General features: G+C 49.3%; 1 protein-coding gene across 4 annotated transcripts in view; it reads left to right on the top strand.

Moving 5' to 3' along the window:
- The window catches only part of Nfatc1 (nuclear factor of activated T cells 1), a 105,768-nt gene that overhangs the window by 71,862 nt on the left and 16,880 nt on the right, over nucleotides 1-17,026 (top strand). For 2 of the 4 annotated variants that reach the window (XM_028768976.1, XM_028768977.1), the window contains exon 9: nucleotides 4,857-5,242. In XM_028768976.1, the coding sequence (XP_028624809.1) occupies nucleotides 4,857-5,242 (386 nt within the window). Of the gene's footprint in view, nucleotides 1-4,856; nucleotides 5,532-17,026 lie in introns of all 4 variants that reach the window. The other 2 variants (XM_028768974.1, XM_028768975.1) reach the window with 1 other exon arrangement.

The raw sequence follows: 17,026 nt of genomic DNA, 5'->3' as shown, positions 1-17,026 counted from the left end.
GTTATCCACACTTGGCTGGAGAAATCCTGGAGGTCAGCGAGTCCCAACCTGGGACACAAACTTTGAGCCAACTCCAGGTCAAACCCCTCAGCTGTCCTTAGACTCTGCAAGGAGTGGACTCACCACACCAGCACCTGCATGTGATCCCTGCAAGGGGCCTCGGTGTACAAGGTTGCTGGACTAGAGTGGATGCTGTGGCTGTCAGGTGCACACAGTGTCGGGCATGCACAATGACACACATCTCCCATGGCCACACAGACCCAGCATTGTGCTGTGCAGGGTGTAAGGGATCAGTCACAGCAGGAGCCAGCAGCCCACCTTCTTCATGAGGGCATGCTTTGTCTCTGACAGCTGGCCCAAAAGATTGTCATTAATCCTTCATGTGCTTGTTTTCCATAATAAACTCTGTATTATAAACTCACGGCTTTGCTAATGTGATGTTTTCAGTGTGCCATTCCATAGCATTGCGGTGAGCTCTGCTGCACTGGGTTCCCTTCCCTGCCCCCCACCCAGCCTAGCATGGAGACATTGCGTCACACCACTCCTGCTTCCCTCTGGCACAGGAGACAGACCAGCGCCTGGGGCTTCTGTGGAGCACACGTTCCATTTCCTGACTAATAGGAAACAAGAGGCCCCATCCTACAAGGCTCTGGGCTCCACATGAGAAATGCAGACACAGGCAGTCTTGAGATGTATAGCTCTAGGGTTTCTGTGAACACTGTGAGGGGTGGCATAAAACTTCAGTTGAGGAGGTACTTATGGGGGACCTCAAAGAAGGGCCCTCAGCACCTGACTCTTGGATCGCTCCTCTGCCTGATAGACAGGCCACTCTGTCTCTAAGCAGTTATCAGATGTACTGAGTGACCATCCAATGATCAGGGGCCTCTGTCTTTGAGTGGAGCTGCCTCTATCAGGGATGGACATCCATGTCAAGTGTGGGACTGTGACAGGGTCCCCTGGACAGGAAGCAGAGGCTTGCCACCTCGGGGTCAGCAGGTGGCAGGAGACATACACTATGTCTTCTTTCCCTTTGCACTGACTTGTGTGACACTGTCCCCCAAACATTGAGCTCCGAAGGTGAGAGACCTGAGCATAAGATAGTGTCATTGGAATGACAGGATTCAAGTCTCCATCCCAACCTATCCAGTTGAGCAGGCTGCATCCCCAGAGTGGCATCATCGTGATAATTCTTGAGTGGAGCTGCTGTCCCAGTCTCAGATATCCAGACAGAAGGAGGCAGAGGACAGAGTGGAAAGGGGTAGCCAGTACATAAGAGAGACAGCACAGGATCTATCCCACACCCCAATCCTGGTTCATTTTGCACCTCTGGAGATAGAAACTTGGGAGTCCAACTTAGAGCATCAGGACTCATGTCCTCGTGAAGAATCTGAGGTGGTCAGCAAGATGTTGAACCAATGCAGGGCAGATCCTAACAACAGAATCTACAGGGCTCCCTAGAGCAGCTACCACACCCACTCCCTGCCTGGCCTCTGGATTGCTGGCCCAGGTCCAACCAACGCTCCAAGTCCCTGCCCCTGTGTGGCAGGTAAATTACATTCTCTGGCATTTACTGGGCAGCTGTGTTTGGGACTGTGCCTTTCATGTCACGCTGAGCAGTTAGGGCTGGGTTTTACAGATCTTATAGGCTGAGTTACAGGAGGGTTGCATTGGCCTTGGGACCTGGCTGGGAACCCAGTGCCGTGAACAGAGCAGCTCAGTCTGGAAATAATTCACCTTCCAGTCATGTACCTTTTTTTTTTTTAAGTCACAAACTCTGAAAATGACCAGTCTCATTTAGAACTGAACCTTCACATACAGATACTGGCTTTGAATGGAAAGACTCATACCCAGGATTCTTCTTGCCGGCGTAGTTTTTGTTCTTAGTGACATCGGTGCCTATTTTGGGTCAGGCCTATGATCACAGAAACTGGTTGCACATGGTTCTACCCCAGGTACCTCTCAGGGTCTGACTTCTACTGGGTTCTTGCCAATCCTGGATTTACTGTGTGGTTGAGCCAGCTGGACTGATACTGAGTGGAGGTCGTTTCTAAATCATGGCTTACCCCCACAGAGCCGTCTAGACGGGCTCGTGCCTGGAGCTGAGTTAGTACCTGTATAACACATTTCATTGTAAGCCGTAGAACCCAGATGGCCAGGGGCTTCCTGCTTCTCAGCAGCTCCTGGAAGATACAGTCCACAGGAAGGGTGGGGCCCATAGCTGATCTCATATATTCAACTTTCTAATGTCAAAGGGATGGGTTTCCCTTCCTTCCGTTTTATTAAATGCCAGGATGTCCACCGTCCTTCTTGTTATTAGCAGCACCTCCCATCCCACAAAGCAGTCTGGGGACCTGCCCAGAAAAGAGCCTGCTACCTGCCTGCACCTACAACTCTCATGGCTTAGACAAGAGAACAGATAGGATAGTTAGTGAACTGAACTAGGTCTTCACTGGGAGGCTTTTCCAGGAAGCACTGTGTGTAAGGAGTACTTGCCTTGGGGGCCCATTCCTCCTTGTTTCCTTTGCCACCACAGCTCCAGAGGCAACTAATGTCCATTGGAGCTACGGACCTAGCTGCTACAGACAGGGAGTATAACAGGGAGGACTTGGGAGGACTCTTCCTGATCCTGCACTGATCAAATCACCAAGTGCTTGCCTATAGGCTACCTGGACCCTGAGGCACTCCAATCTCAATGTGTGCCTGGCCTTCTTGAGGTCCACTCCCCTGTCCACTCAGGGGTAGCTTGGAGGTCAGTCCCACATTCCAGGCAGGTGGACCTTTATAGACCTTATTGGGAAGTAACCCATAAAGCACCCTGCCAGGGACCTATGTCCCACCTCTGTGGCATCTGACTCATGTGAAATGATGGAAGCCCTCGGATGGTCCCCTGTTCAGCCACACAACAACCTGATCAGATGTGTGTAGCGTCTCTGGCAGGAATCCAGCGCAAGCAACCTGCTTTCCAAAGCCGTGACAGGCACCCATGAGCAGAGGCTGCATAGCCTCTCTTGGAGGGCTTCTGAAGTACCATGTGAAGATCTGTTAGCTGTTGCCCTTGGCTCACCTGCTCAAGTCACTTGAATGAGCCACTGTGGGGTCATCCTGGGGTCACACCTTGGGTCACCTGGACTTGTATGCAGAGTACTGACCTGGAGGACAGTGCTACTTCAGCCAAGAGTGGCTCCTGGGCTGAATACAAGGGTCTCAAGCTGATGGTCTAAGAGGCACTGCCATCTTCTGACAGAATGTCTGTCAGCTCCTTCTGAGATTCAGCCGTTGGAGTGCCTGCCTCGCCTACTCAAGCCAGGAGAAGTCCTAAAGACTAGGATAAAAGAAAAACCGGGCTGAGGGAGTCAGCAGTAGTCAGTGGCTCTATTGCCTTCTGTAGAGGCCGAGACACTGGTGCTTGTGGGTACCACTGAGAGGTGAGGAGAGGGCCCGCAGAGCAGCAAGCCACAACTTATCCCCAGCCCAAGCCTGGGGCAGAGCCTCCAGGCCTACAGTGGGGGCCGCTCTGTGCAGGAGGCTGCCCTTCCTAGGAAGCTCCCAGTGGAGCCAGGCTTCAGAAGAGTTCCATGTTCGTGGCTCACAGCAGCTGGTGGCGCGGAGGAGGCCTGGTCCTAATGAAGAACAGATGCACATTCCTGCTGGCTCAGACCATAGCTAAAGATTTTTCCTCAAAATGCAGATATGCTTTCATTTATTCACGGAGAAGCCGGGCCTCCCTCTGTGACATGTGTGTTTGTACGTGGAGTGTGTGTGTGCCTCTTAAAGAGGCCTCAGTGGTTGGGCAGTCCCTCACGTGGCTGACCTGCTGCCAAACCCACCCATGCATAGCGTGTGAAGAGGAGAGACGTATTAGAGACATCTGTATGCTTGTCATGCACGTGGCTTAGGCGGTACAGTGCTGCTGAGGGGTCACCTGCTGCCACCCAGATGGCTCTCTGATGGAAGAAACGAACAAGCAAACAGTGGCCAGGAAGTCAATGGGGAGAGTGGGGTTCCAGGGTCTACGTGGCACTTCTTCCTCTGCTTATGACACTCCCGTCATCCTAACTCTCTTGTTGAAACTGAGTCCCTAAGCAGAAACTTGGAGTCTGCTCTGGCCACAGCCTGGGGCTAGTTCCAGGCCACAGAGGTTACATCTTCTCTGTGGCTCTTCCCTGCACTGGGGGTCTTCTTGTTAAAAGTGGAGAGGGAGATCTAGGAGGCCCTATTTGGGGTTGTGGGTCTCCTGGGGCTGCTTGATCACCCAGGGCTGACAGGTCTCTTGTGTCTGTGGGGTCTCCTGGGTCTGTGGGGTCTTCTGGGGCAGGCTGCAGAGTCCTTACTTGGGTGTGTGAGCCAAGAGAGATACATGGAAACACAGTGCGCTTGCCTACAGAAAAGTGTCCTTCTATTTTAATGTGTCCTGTCTTCTCTGCTGTCTCAGATGGTCACTCACCTCTGGATTCTCACTGAAGCCAATGCAATGCATGCTCGGTTTCCACATTAGCAGAACTTACTAGAGTCGTCCAGTAGCCGAGTTACAACAATACCTCCAAGCTGAAGTTTTCACTTTGATTGCTACAAATCCACAGGCCCTCGGGCCCAAAGCTCCTACTGCCGTTTGCAAATAGATTTTTATAGCACGCTAGTGCTGGGGGAGATTCCAAGGAAAATAGTCCTCTTCGTATTAGAACCAGCTGTGACTTTCTCAGCCAGTGACGCACCCTGTTTTTAATTGGGTGGGAGAACTGGGAGAGACAGAGGGGCTCAGTCAGAACGCTGTTTGTTTTGCATGGGGTATCCTAGCCACAGCCTAGCCTACCCATCTGCAGCTTATGTTTATTTAACTTTTTCTTTCCTCCTCACAGTTCCAATTATAAAGACAGAACCCACGGACGACTTTGAGCCAGCTCTGACCTGTGGACCAATGAGCCAGGGACTTAGTCCTCTGCCGAGGCCTTACTATAGCCAACAGCTCGCCATGCCTCCCGACCCCGGCTCCTGCCTCATGGCTGGTTTTGCCCCCTGCTCACAGAGGAACACACTGATGCCCACACCTCCCAATGCAAGCCCGAAGCTGCACGACCTTTCCTCTCCTGCCTACACCAAGGGGCTCACCAACCCAGGCCACAGTGGTCACCTTGGACTTCAGCCACCAGCTTCGGAGGCCCCCACCATGCAGGAAGTGCCGAGACCCATGGCCATCCAGCCCAACTCGCCTGAGCAGCCCCCATCCGCCAGGCTACAGCCGCAGGTGAGTCCACATCTGAACAGTAGCTGTCCCCTTGGTCGCCAACAAGTGCTCTGTCCCAACAGCCCTTCTTCTCCACTTCCATCTGCTGCCCATGAGCCAACCTGCTTACAGCCCTCAGCTCTCCCTCCTGACATGGGCCACCAGCAGCAACAACTGCAGAAGGCTCAAGGAAATGAATCTCCAGCGGTACTGCCAGAGGTGCGTGAGGACAGTGACCATAACTTGGCCCCTATTCCTGTAGTGATCAAGCAAGAGCCTGAAGAATTGGACCAGTTGTACCTGGATGATGGTAAGTGCCCACAGCTGAGCAGGTGTGTGCACAGCCATTGAGTTGGGGAAGGAAGGGCGACATGGGTGGAAGACGGTTTCTACGCTGTGCCATGTATATAGAACCAACCGTCTCCAGCCAGCATGTCAGCAGTTCTACCCTGGTAATCTTGGTAAGCCCCGCCGTCCAAGCCAGATTGGCTCAAACTGAATTCTCTGACACTTGGTATCAAAAGTAAAGCAAATGATTGCCCAAGTCAACCTCAGGTAGTCTCACAAAAAAGGCCTCCCAGAGTGTGGCCTTTGTGGTCCGAGCACATACAAGCTTCAGAGATAGAGAGAAGCGTCTAAGTCAATGCCTGGTTCAAGGCAGTACAGTAGGTGGCCATATACAAATGTTCAAAAGGGACAGCAGTGTTGGGAGCTGAGCGGATGGGAGTGATGCCAAGGGGCCTCTCTCTATGATGGCTTTTGTCCTTCCAGTTCAGGACAGCTCACACTGGGCAGCGGCAGACATGAATGTAGGGTGTCTAGCTGTGCCTAGACTGTTTGTGGTGGACACAGACTCTCTGAACCCTAACATTTCTCCATGATGACCAAGGGTGCCTTTGTTGTTCCGCATGGGTTTATTACTGTTCTCCTGGACACCTTGCTGTCCCTGCTGAGTAACTAGAGTCTTCCTGACCACATGACTGCCACAGTGACCAAGAGCACTGCCCACTGGGAGTTGGTTCGGTGGTGTTTTCCAGCTTGCTCTGGTGGGTTGTTTGTGGGAGTTGGGGCTCCCTCTGAGCCCAGCTGGTCTCCCCAGATGTGGGCTGTTTCCCAGGCCAGGTGCAGAGCAGCTGGAACAGGTCCAGCTCCTCGCTGCACCTGGACTCAAGTGAGGCCCAGGATGGCGCCAGGGCTTGCTCAGCTCCCCGCCCGCCTCTGAGGCTGAGGCTTTGCTGCCTCTCAGCCACCCTTCCCGGTGATTTGCCTGTGAGCCTGACGACCCTTTCATTCCAAAGGAAACTTTGAAAAGAGCATTTGAAAGAGGGTGGTATGTCCCAGCTTCTGTACCTACTCCTTGATGCCCCAGGCATGGGGTAAGCTGGCTTAGGGATGAGAGAATATTGCACACTCCCTGTGGACAGGTCCAGGGTTGCCCCACCCCCACCTCAGGCACTTGGTTGACAAGGAGCTTATGTTCCAGGGCTGTAAAACTTCTGACTGATATCTCCCTCCGTACTCATAACTTAAAGCTTTGGGGGAAATGATTCATGCCAATTTTTTTTTTAATAAAAATAAAAATAAGTTCAATTCTTGAACCTACAACCGGGTACTCCTCTGTGATACATTTGTTGGCCACGTTCATCCGCCTCTGAATAAGCCCTCGTAGATTTGTGGGAGGCTCCAGGCCTCACTGGGTCTCTTCTGTTTGGATCCATGTCGGAGGACTGTCTCTGCTCTGAGTAACAAGCGTCACTTGTCTTTGACCTACTTACACATAAGTGCAGGGCTGGGATCCCAGGGAAGGTTCCCAGTGTCGCTGCCTTAGCATGAAGAGTCTATCTGTGTTCCTGGTACCTGCCCAAGTGGACACTGTAGCCAGAATGGACACTAGAGTCTGTGTCTAGAGTCCCGCCTTCTACTTTGCCTCAGGGAGTGCTGGTCTGGGCCTGTGGGAGCATTGTCATGTGGTCAGAGGCCATGTGACCAGCCAGCCCAGAACTCCCACATCTGGGCAGTGCCCTCTGGCCCAGAGACAGGAAGCCAGTCTTAGCCAGGTTTCCCACTGACCCAGAGGCCACTGTGGCCGACGTCACACCGGCTTTGTTGTGGGCATTGGATGTGAGCAGGTGAGCCTTCAGGGAGGAGGGGACACTGTGTCCAGGAAGCAACACAGCAGAACTCGGGATGAGGGCTGCCCACACGTGGCACGAGATGTACTTTGTTGAATTTTACTGTGTGCCCTGAGAGAACAATTCAGAGTCTCCCCTGTTGGGGCACAAGGGAAGGGTGCTGACCTAGAAAACAGGAAATGAAGGTTAAGAAGAAGAGCCAAGTGTTAGGCATGGGGACCTGTCCTGGATGCCATGTCCTTTCCAGTGGATCTTAGTTAGAATTCCCCAGGGAAGGGGCAGGCATGAGGGTGGGGGAGACAGAAACCACCTCAAAACCTAACTCATAACGTCAGACTCTGCTTTCCCCAAATTCTTGCTTAAAAGACAGTCGGTCTTCTTCAATTTACCCAACGGGGTAAATACACTGAGGAAGATACACTTTATTTGAACATAGGAAGGTTGGGGTGACCCTCTCCCAGTGATTAGGTTGGAGGCAAGGTAGAACAGGCCTCAGGCTTGGCTTCCTTCTGGGGTCTCCCTCGTCAGATAGGAGGGGTTACTCACAGCCCTCTCCACAGTACTGTGTGTCTCCCAGTACAGAGTCCCTGTTGGGAGGAAGACAGGGGTGAACCAGTGCCCTGAAGGTTCCCGAGCTGTAAGACACAGAGTAAACAATCTAGGAGGCCGATCCCCAACCAGCCCTTCCGCATCCAGGGGCCTCCTCTAATTACTCTGCCAGCTTCAGGGGTTCACACATGCCTTGTCATGGCTGCCTTGCCTGAAAGGTGGGAGGAGGAATGGGTTTTAACAGAAACTAGTTTTCATGTGGTTTTTGTTTGTTTGGTTGGTTGGTTTGGCTCTAGGTATTTTGATTTTGTTTTCTGGGAACATGGAAAGAAAGGCAGTTCTAAAATACGACACCCAGGCTTTGAGAGCCTGTAGCCCTCCGTACACACAAATTCTCAGTATTGGCATCGTGAGACATCAGGAAGTCAGTTCCTGTGTGTACAGCGCATGGTGTGACCCACACTGGGTTTGCAGAGCTACACCTTAGAATTTGAGGGTGGCACACTTTCCAAATCTCTCTTCATCTCAAGGAGCAATTTAAATTATTGATAGAAAACAAACCCTTTTCCAGGCGTCTTTTCTGTTTCTACTCTTAAGTCTTGCTGAAAATGTATCTGACCCATTCACAAACCTCAGTAATAACTTCTTTGTTCCAGCAGCCTGCATAAGACTGAAGATTTCAATTTAAACTTTTCATGTTTAGATTTTGAAGGTGTTGGTGCTGTGGCTCACGCATCATTTTAAATGCAGTCTTTTTTTTTTTTTTTAAAGTTTCCACCAAAGCTGAACATTAACTGTTTCTGTAATGTTTGCTTAAATTACCTGTCACGGGACTGAACTGCGTGACACGTTCTTCTGGGTCACACATATGAACGTGAGTGTCTCCCTTGCACAAAAAAGCTTCCACTTCAAGCAAGCACATCTGGAAACTCCTACAATACCACGAGGCATCTGTGCAGATGGGACCCTGACACAGAACTGCTTTGCTGCCACATAGCCAGCCTGCTGCCAGCTTTGTGGCTGGAGCAGCCTAGAGGCAGTACTGTCTTGGTCTGTTACTGTGCCCCCCAACACACACGCACACGCACACGCATGGTGACCGCCCTGCAGCCCTTGCCACAATCAAGCCTTTCAGCTCCATTGGTGGCTGCTGGGTGTCCAGAAGTCTAGATGTCATTAAAACAACAAGCAGGTAGACCAGGCTTCCCAGCCGTGTCTGCTGACTGCCTGGGTTTCTTTCACTCCCCCCCCCCTCCTTCTTTCCTGAGCTTAAGCTGCTCTGGAAGAGAACAAAAAGCTTTCCTCATGGAAAGTTTGACTAAACTGGCAGGGTGCCCAGGCCCAAGCCTTCCCCGTTGCTAGCAATGATGGCAAGAGCGATCAAACACACCAAGCCATGAATACTGCGGACACAGGCCACCCCATGACAGATAGGAGAAAGAATTCAACCATGCATATATCTCATTGGGTCAGTCCCTCATGCCCTGGGGTGCCTGCCTGTGAGTTGGAAGGCACAAGGATTATACTACACACCACCGGAGTCTGAGACTGCTGTAGGCAATATAGACCAGGAGGCTGCACAAGTAGCTCTTTGGAGTCCCCAAGGGAGGGTTCTCCCAACATTCATGAGTTCACAAGGCTCGGGTCTGTAGCTGCCACCCAGTGGGTCTTCCAACTGTTCAGTGCAGGGTAAGCAAACCACAGAAGGCTGAGTCTAAGCTCTTATGCATAGTACAGGGCACCAGGCAAGCAGATGTTGGCTTAAATATTCCAGTATGTATCTAGATACACTCCTGTAGAGCTGCACTCGATGTCAGGCAAACTCTCCCAGGAAACTTGCTGGGAAGTTCCAGAAGGGTTAGTGTGTGTTCCAAGAGGGAATAAAGCAGGGCTCAGGCACAGGACTCCTGCCATCTGGAGGCTCTCTTCCCCTTCCATGCAGGCAAATGGAGGCAGGTGGTGAGGGCTCTAAGCTGTCTGCTGAGTCAGACCTTCTAAATAGGATGTGTTTGGCCACTATGAACCTGTACTGGTCCTGCTGCAGCCTGTAACCTGCAGAGTCATGATATGATTCTCTGTGCTTTCTACACAGCAGGAAGGCAGGAGGAGGGCTATTCCAGTGGACAGCTGTGTCCTGAGGGATTAGGTTGAATGGTCTTCTGGACTCTGTGTGCTCCTTCTAGATACATAGCTTGGGCAGTATATGTTATATATAGGGTACTTGTGCCACCCCATGGTCCACGTATTCTACTTGCTGGGGGTGGGGGTGGGGGTTAGAATGCATCACTTTCAGTCATGACTAATCGTCTGCCAAGCTTGTTTTCTTCCTTAAATGAATAATTTGTGACATTGTTCATTTGAAGGAAGCCAGTAGAGTAGAACAGAAAAAGCCAAAGGCAAGAGCTAGAAAGAGTCTGTGAGCCTAAAGATTATACTGGTTAATGGCAAAGACCCTGCAGGAATCCGAGGCCAGGAGGATGCTCAGATGCATCTTTGAGGTGGCTGTGCGGGCATTTTCGTGCCACTTCTATTTCTCATCGCAAACTCTGAACGGCAGCCACATGTTCATGTGTGGCTGTTTTTCTTGTATGGAAACACTGCTGTCCTCCTCTAGACAGGTTAAAAACCATTCCAGAAAATTCCTAGGGGTGTTTCTCCACATCTGCTGGTTTATAGAGCAAAGCTCTGAGATCCACGCGGCATCTTTCCCACACGTTCTGATGATTCTGCAGATCTGGGAGCCAGTGAACAATGTGATGCTATGTTGGCTCCAGAGCACAAAACCATCAAGCATGGGTGGCATTTAGAAGTATGTTCATCACATTCCAGGAGGTCAGCGGCTGGTAGCCATCAAGTGTGGCTGACGCCCTCTGCGATCTCTGTCAGAATTGTTCCTGGAGACTGGCAGGGCCCCTTACCCACCAGGCATCTCTGTTTCTGGAGCAACAGCACTTGTCTGAGGAACCTTCACGATGTGACAGTGTGTTCTTGCCTCTGTGATCCAGAGGACCCAGGGGAGATGAACACTGGAGAAGAACTCTGGTGTCTGGTCTCATAGTGAGGGCCCTCCCATCAATGCCAAAAACATCCTCCGTCCTGTTTGACACATGATGCTGACACACAAGAAACCCAGTATCAGCAATGAGTGAGTACTGTGGAGCAGCTTGTGGGACTCTTCACACCTGCCCCTTCCTGAGAGCAGAAGATGCCATTTTTTCACCTCCCTGGGCACAAAAGGCAACTGAAGCTTCAAGAGATGTCATTTGACAGTCGTGAGTGGCAGATGCAACCTACTGTCTCCCTAAGGCTCAGCTCCACCATGGAATATCCCCCTACCCTGAGACATGCAAGCAGACACTTAGATCTCTGACATGAGCTGGCCTGAGGAGCTATGGAAGGGCCTGCTATGCATTGTTTTCTTAACCAGACAATTCCTTCTGGTTCTCGAGGTACTCTGGTAAGTGACAATAGCCAAATGTAAGTGGAAGTTCTGAAACAAAGGGAGGGGATCTCAGCATGTCAATTGTCCCCAAAGCATCAACAGTGCTGGGAACATGGCAAGTTGAAAAGCATATGCTCAAGGAACCTGTTTAAGCTCCAGGTCATCTCCCCCCATCCTTGTCCCATGGAGCAGCACCAGGAGGAACTGGCATCTTACCACAGTGGGAGAGGCTGGACTTCCTTGAGACCCACTGCGCATTCTGAGCTCAGGTTGTTCCCTAAGCTCACTGGACAAGTTACAGTCTCAGGTATGTTGGAAAACAGCTGCCACTAGCTATGCTCACGGTGATGGTGATGCTGAAGCTGATCAAGACTATGACGTCAGTGAGCAAGCAAGAGACTAGCCAAAGGAGCCAGAAAAAAACCTTACCATCCTCCGTTGCCTGGATAACTGCACATGTGCAAATGGGTGTGTATGCTCAGGAAAAGAGGCCAGGTACTCACTTCTGCTGTCTCAAGACCACACAAGCAGAAGAGAAGTCATGCTGGCCCAAATCCCACAGTTGAGGGTGTGGCTGAGCATGCAGCATTTCCTGATAAAAGCTGGAAGATGTCATGGCTCAGCACCTAGAAAAATGTCATGAGCGACTGACTCTCCACAGATCAGCAGCTTGTCAGACTTATGTCTGATCCCCAGGAAAGAGGCCTACCAAGCAAATACTTTCTAGGAAGGGAGCAGAAAACTTAGCATCACCACACTGCAAGGAATACAGAGTCTAAAGAATTAGTCTAGGAAAGTCAGCAAGCAAATAAACAAAAGGGAAATGTCTTCACAGCAACAGTTCTTGAAAAACGAAAGCTTTATCCCAGAATTGCTGTTGTATGTTACCTATTGTACCTAATTTTAAAAAGAAAAAAGTTAAAGTTAAAAAAGAAAAAAAACTATGCAAACTAACAGAAAAAAATGTCTCATATATAGGAGAAAAACACACCAATAGACAGTATCCCTGTGAGGTCTCAAGTCTTCAACTAAGTAGCAGAGGCTTCAAATTGGCTATTTAAATGTGTTCAAAGAACTAAAGGAGATGATATTTAAATAATTACATTGAAGTATGATAACCATGTCTCACCATATTGAGAATATCAACAATAACAGAGACTAAACTTTTAAAAGACCCAAGTAGAGAATCCTGGGTTCTTGGATTTTCAGAGGTCAGCATTCAAACATTTCCTCAAACGGCTGAACAAAAAGATTTCAGGTGGAAAAGAAGAGTCTACAAAGTTGAGGAAAGATCAAACCTCGATTAACTCCGAAAGAGTGACTAAGGCTGAGCAGTCCCTTGGCTCAGTGAGTAAGGTACGTGTGCCACCAGGCCTGAAGACCCGGGTTCCAACCCTGGTACCCACAAGGAGGAAGGAGAGAGCCGACTCTTGCAGGTTCTCCTCTGACCTCACATATACATGCTGAGACACACGCATACCCCACAACCTCTGCATACACAACTTGACGTCGGAAATGTGAAAGCTATTGTTTTGAATAGAGACTTGGGGATAACCTAGGCATATAGACAAAAATGCACATGGAGAGGGACAGGGTCTGATTTTGATATCGTTATGAGGAATAAGATGCTTATGAATAAGTTAACTAAAGTAGTGAGGGCCACATAGTCACCAGCACTGCTGAAGGGAACTTCAGTTCTGCAAATGCAGATGGACTACGTGCCCATCAGATAGTGACAACATGGTAGCCTTCCTCAAGCCAGTCTTAGAATCAACATAGCCTCTACCAGACCACAGAAAGATTGCCACTAGAAATTGAATAAGTCTGAAAATTAGAATTTCCGAAAGTCAGAATAGCTCAAAGAATTTTGAAACTGGAAAACAAAGTTAGAGACCTCACACTTATAGACTTCAAAACTTGCTGCAAGCTATAGAGGTTGGGAAAGCAGCTCAGTGAGTAACGCTTCTTATACAAGCGTGAGGACCTGAGTTCAAATCCCCCCAACTCCAGACATAAGATTTATACACTGGTGGAATGGCATCCAAAAGTATATCCTTAGGTTTATGGTAAAGTGGTTTTTGGCAAGGTTAGCAAACCATTTGATGAAAATGAAGACTAACCTTTTAAACAAATGTTACTAGATCACTTGCATATTTATATATAAAAAAGCAAACAAAACCAAACACATCAGTGCATGTGCATACAAGCACACAAACTCAGGGTTGATTGTGTACTCAAAGCTTTTTAGATTTTTTTTAAAAATCTTAAGACTTTCAACTGGACTAGTCTTAACTATGACATTAAAAATACAGACCATAAAATAAAAACCTGACAAATTAAGCTTCATCAAAGTTCAACACTGTTGTTTTTCAAGACACTACTGAAGGAGAAAAGACAAAGATGAACAGTGGCTGCCCAGGACTACACAGCAAGCTGGTCAAACTGTCCACAAAAATCTATAAAGAATGCTACAGTTCAGCCCCAACTTCCAGATATCCGAAAGCCATTTCTATATGTGGTCATGGGCTATAAGATGATATTGGGCCACATATGAGACAGTGGTCCACAAGGTTATGTCACTTGTGGATGTGATACTGTGGCTCCTACATAGGTGCATTCTATAATGTCCTCACCATGGTGAAACTACCTGAGGACACATTTTTCAAAATATCTTCTCTCCTTATGCCGTTGAGTAACACATGATTACATATCATTAGACATTAGGAGATACAAGTTAAACATCACAGCAAGATTTCATTAGTGTGGTTGTTAATAGCAAATTTTGTAGAAGACATTGGGAAAATGGACTCCTGACATATTAAAGAGTCAGGTAGAACAGAGACTGACAGTTTCTTAAAAGCTAAAGTTTACCATATAACCCAACCGTTTACTTCTTAATGGTACAAGAGTTCCTTGGAGTTCTTTAGAACAACTACAACATCCAGCAACTGGTGAATAGTCAGAAGTGTGGTCCTCCCACAGATTCAGGAAGTGGGCACTGGGTCATGTTGGGCTCAGATGGACTTGAAAGCTTGGGGCTGACTGAAGGATGATAGGCAAATGGGTCAGTGCTCCATGGTCTGTTTGTGTCGACTGTCTTTGATAGGACAGTGGACAGAGATCCACCTCAGTGAGAACAAGGGAGCCTCTTCCACGGATCTTCCGAATCACTTATCAGGATCACATAACTTTAAGCTGGATGAGGTGGCTCATGCCGGTAGTCTAGAAGGCTAAGGCAAAAGGATTACTGTGAGTTCAATGCCAGCCTTGCCTACACAGGAAGACCCCGTCTCAAACAAGAAAAAAGCAAACAAAAATAAACTTGTCAATTTACTAAAATATTATTGAACAATGCTTCTGAAGCAAGAGAATTACACTATATGTAAAATATGTTTTTGAGAGTCTAATGGGACCAGGGTTGCAGATCAGATGTGTAGAAAAGTTCACTGTGGCCTTGTGTGTGTGCCATAGAACACCTTCCTGTGGTCCTGCTTGGAGTTTGACAGCTGTGCCTCATCATCTGTGTCTTTCCCCATACTGTTCTCCATGGGGTCTCACGAAACCAGGTGGGAACCAGTGGGAACCAGTGGATGGAGAGGATTGATGGACAGCCTCTGAGTGCTTTTCTCTCTTCCTGAGCTCTGTCAGCCTTTGCAAATGCTCAAGGCCAGAAGAACACGGCAAGTAGACTGTTTCCATGCAGTCTCCATGCACCACACTTCAAAGAGAAACAGCCTCAGGGCAGACATTCTCCTAGGGAATGAGTTTGGGGGTCATCATCACGAAGTGTTGGGCAGACTTAAGGATCGCTTTGGAAAGCTAGGCAGAGGCCTGGGCTCCTCATCTTAGGTCCCATGGTATGGGTTGATTGTGAGCTTTCTGAGTCCAGTCCTGGCGCCTCTGTAATGTCACTTTGGTCGGCTGCACAGTATTTTGAAAAACCCCTTTACTGTGTTCAGTTATAGTCTTGAAACAGGGCTCTTCCTTCCTTCCAGATTATGGAGTGGCCACTGACACTCAAGGGTGTCTGCTCCAGCAGCCCCCAGGTCCAGCAAGTCTGATACACAGGACAATAGGCCAGGCATCCAGACCCCCTAGAGGTTATCTATCACCAAAGTCTTTGTTCCCAAGCCACAGGCAGCACAGCCCCTGGGAGGGGAGTCTTATCAGCCCCGTTCCCACACTGTGAAGTGTTCTCAGACGTAGCCCGTTCCTATCAGGTCTTCCAGCTGTTGATTCAGATATGGTAGGAGGTTGAGGTCTGGAAAACACAAGAGGCCAGGCTCAGGCTCCTCCCAGAGCAGGATGGGGGTAAGGAGAGAAAACTCACAGCTGTGCCTGATTCAGGGAACTGGGAGTGGTCCCAGCCTGTGGGTATTGGGTCCTTTGATGGTAGCGCAGGTCATCATCGGGGCTGTGCTCCAAAGAGCCAAGGCTACATTCACACTCAAAGACAGAGCTGCTCTGCCCCTCTCCCCAGCCCAGGGCTCGTGCTTTTAAAGCCACTGGTTTGTTAATACCCCTTCTCTTGTTTCTGCCGTCTATGGTTCAGTCTCGGTTGTCTCCACAAATGACTTTACCAGGCTGTAAGTTCACCCAGCAAGGACTGGAAAATCCATGGCAGAGGCTCAGGAGCAGAGTCCCTGCAGCAGATCATGGCAAGAGTGTTTGAGCTGGGAGGGGCCCTTCACCCAGAGACGAGGGTGACTTGCCAAATGACAGGCAGACTTGGTGCTGCATTCAACTGTGCTTTCAGTAGAATAGAGGTTGAGGAAAGAGGTGTGTGGTGTGGGGTGTGTGTGTGTGTGTGTGTGTGTGTGTGTGTGTGTGTTCTGCATGCTGTTTGCTGCCTTTGGCTAGGCTCCCTGCTTTCACGCATCAAACTTAGACTCTCCTGCATGCGCCCTTTCCATTCTTTTTTCCACAGTAGCTTTTGCCAGCAAGCTGCAAACTACTGTATATCACTCCAGTTTAAGAACCTAAACTTTAAAACAAATTAAACTCTTGTTGACATTGTAATAAAACTCAGAATGAAGCTGAATGGCTCAGTAAAAGTGAACTTCAATTATTTTTGTGGATTTCGGACGGTTTTCTGGGTTTCTTAGACTCCAGCGTAGAGAAGTCATTTCCTCTTGGCAGATGGCTGGAGAGAGAGAGAGAGGAAAAAAAAAAGGTGAAGGAATGGCTGGGCTGAGGTGGCAGTCGCTGGTGAGGGCTGGGGAAGAAGCCAGTCTCAGTCACCTGGATATTTGCTCTGGCCTGATCCGTATTGTCTAGAGTTAGCGGGGACAGGGTTGGGTAAGGAGCGATGGAGTGTGAGTCTTTGGTGAGTTTTAACTGAAGAAAGGGGATGGGAGTGTTTGTCAAATCCTGTGTGTTTACTAAGTGGTCATGTGGAATTCCAAGTTAAAGGCAGTCTGCCTGCCTTTCTTGCCCAAACCTCAGTGAATGGATGCAATGGCTTCTGGCCTCTCCCCCCTCTGCCTCTCTCTGCATCTCTGTCTCCTTCTCTGTGTGTGTCTCTCTCTATTTCTGTCTCTCTCTGTATCTCTGTCTCTGTGTCTCTGTCTCTCTGCATCTCTGTCTCTCTGCATCTCTGTCTCCCTCTGAGTATCTATCTCTCTCTGAGTCTCTGTCTCTCTCTGCCTCTCTGTCTCTCTCTGCCTCTCTGTCTCTCTCTGC

This window comes from Grammomys surdaster, unplaced genomic scaffold, assembly GCF_004785775.1.
Source record: "Grammomys surdaster isolate TR1022 unplaced genomic scaffold, NIH_TR_1.0 189, whole genome shotgun sequence".
Classification (NCBI taxonomy): Eukaryota; Metazoa; Chordata; class Mammalia; order Rodentia; family Muridae; genus Grammomys; species Grammomys surdaster.
The sequence above is the reverse complement of the archived record's forward strand: the minus strand, read 5'-3'. Positions and strand labels throughout refer to the sequence as shown.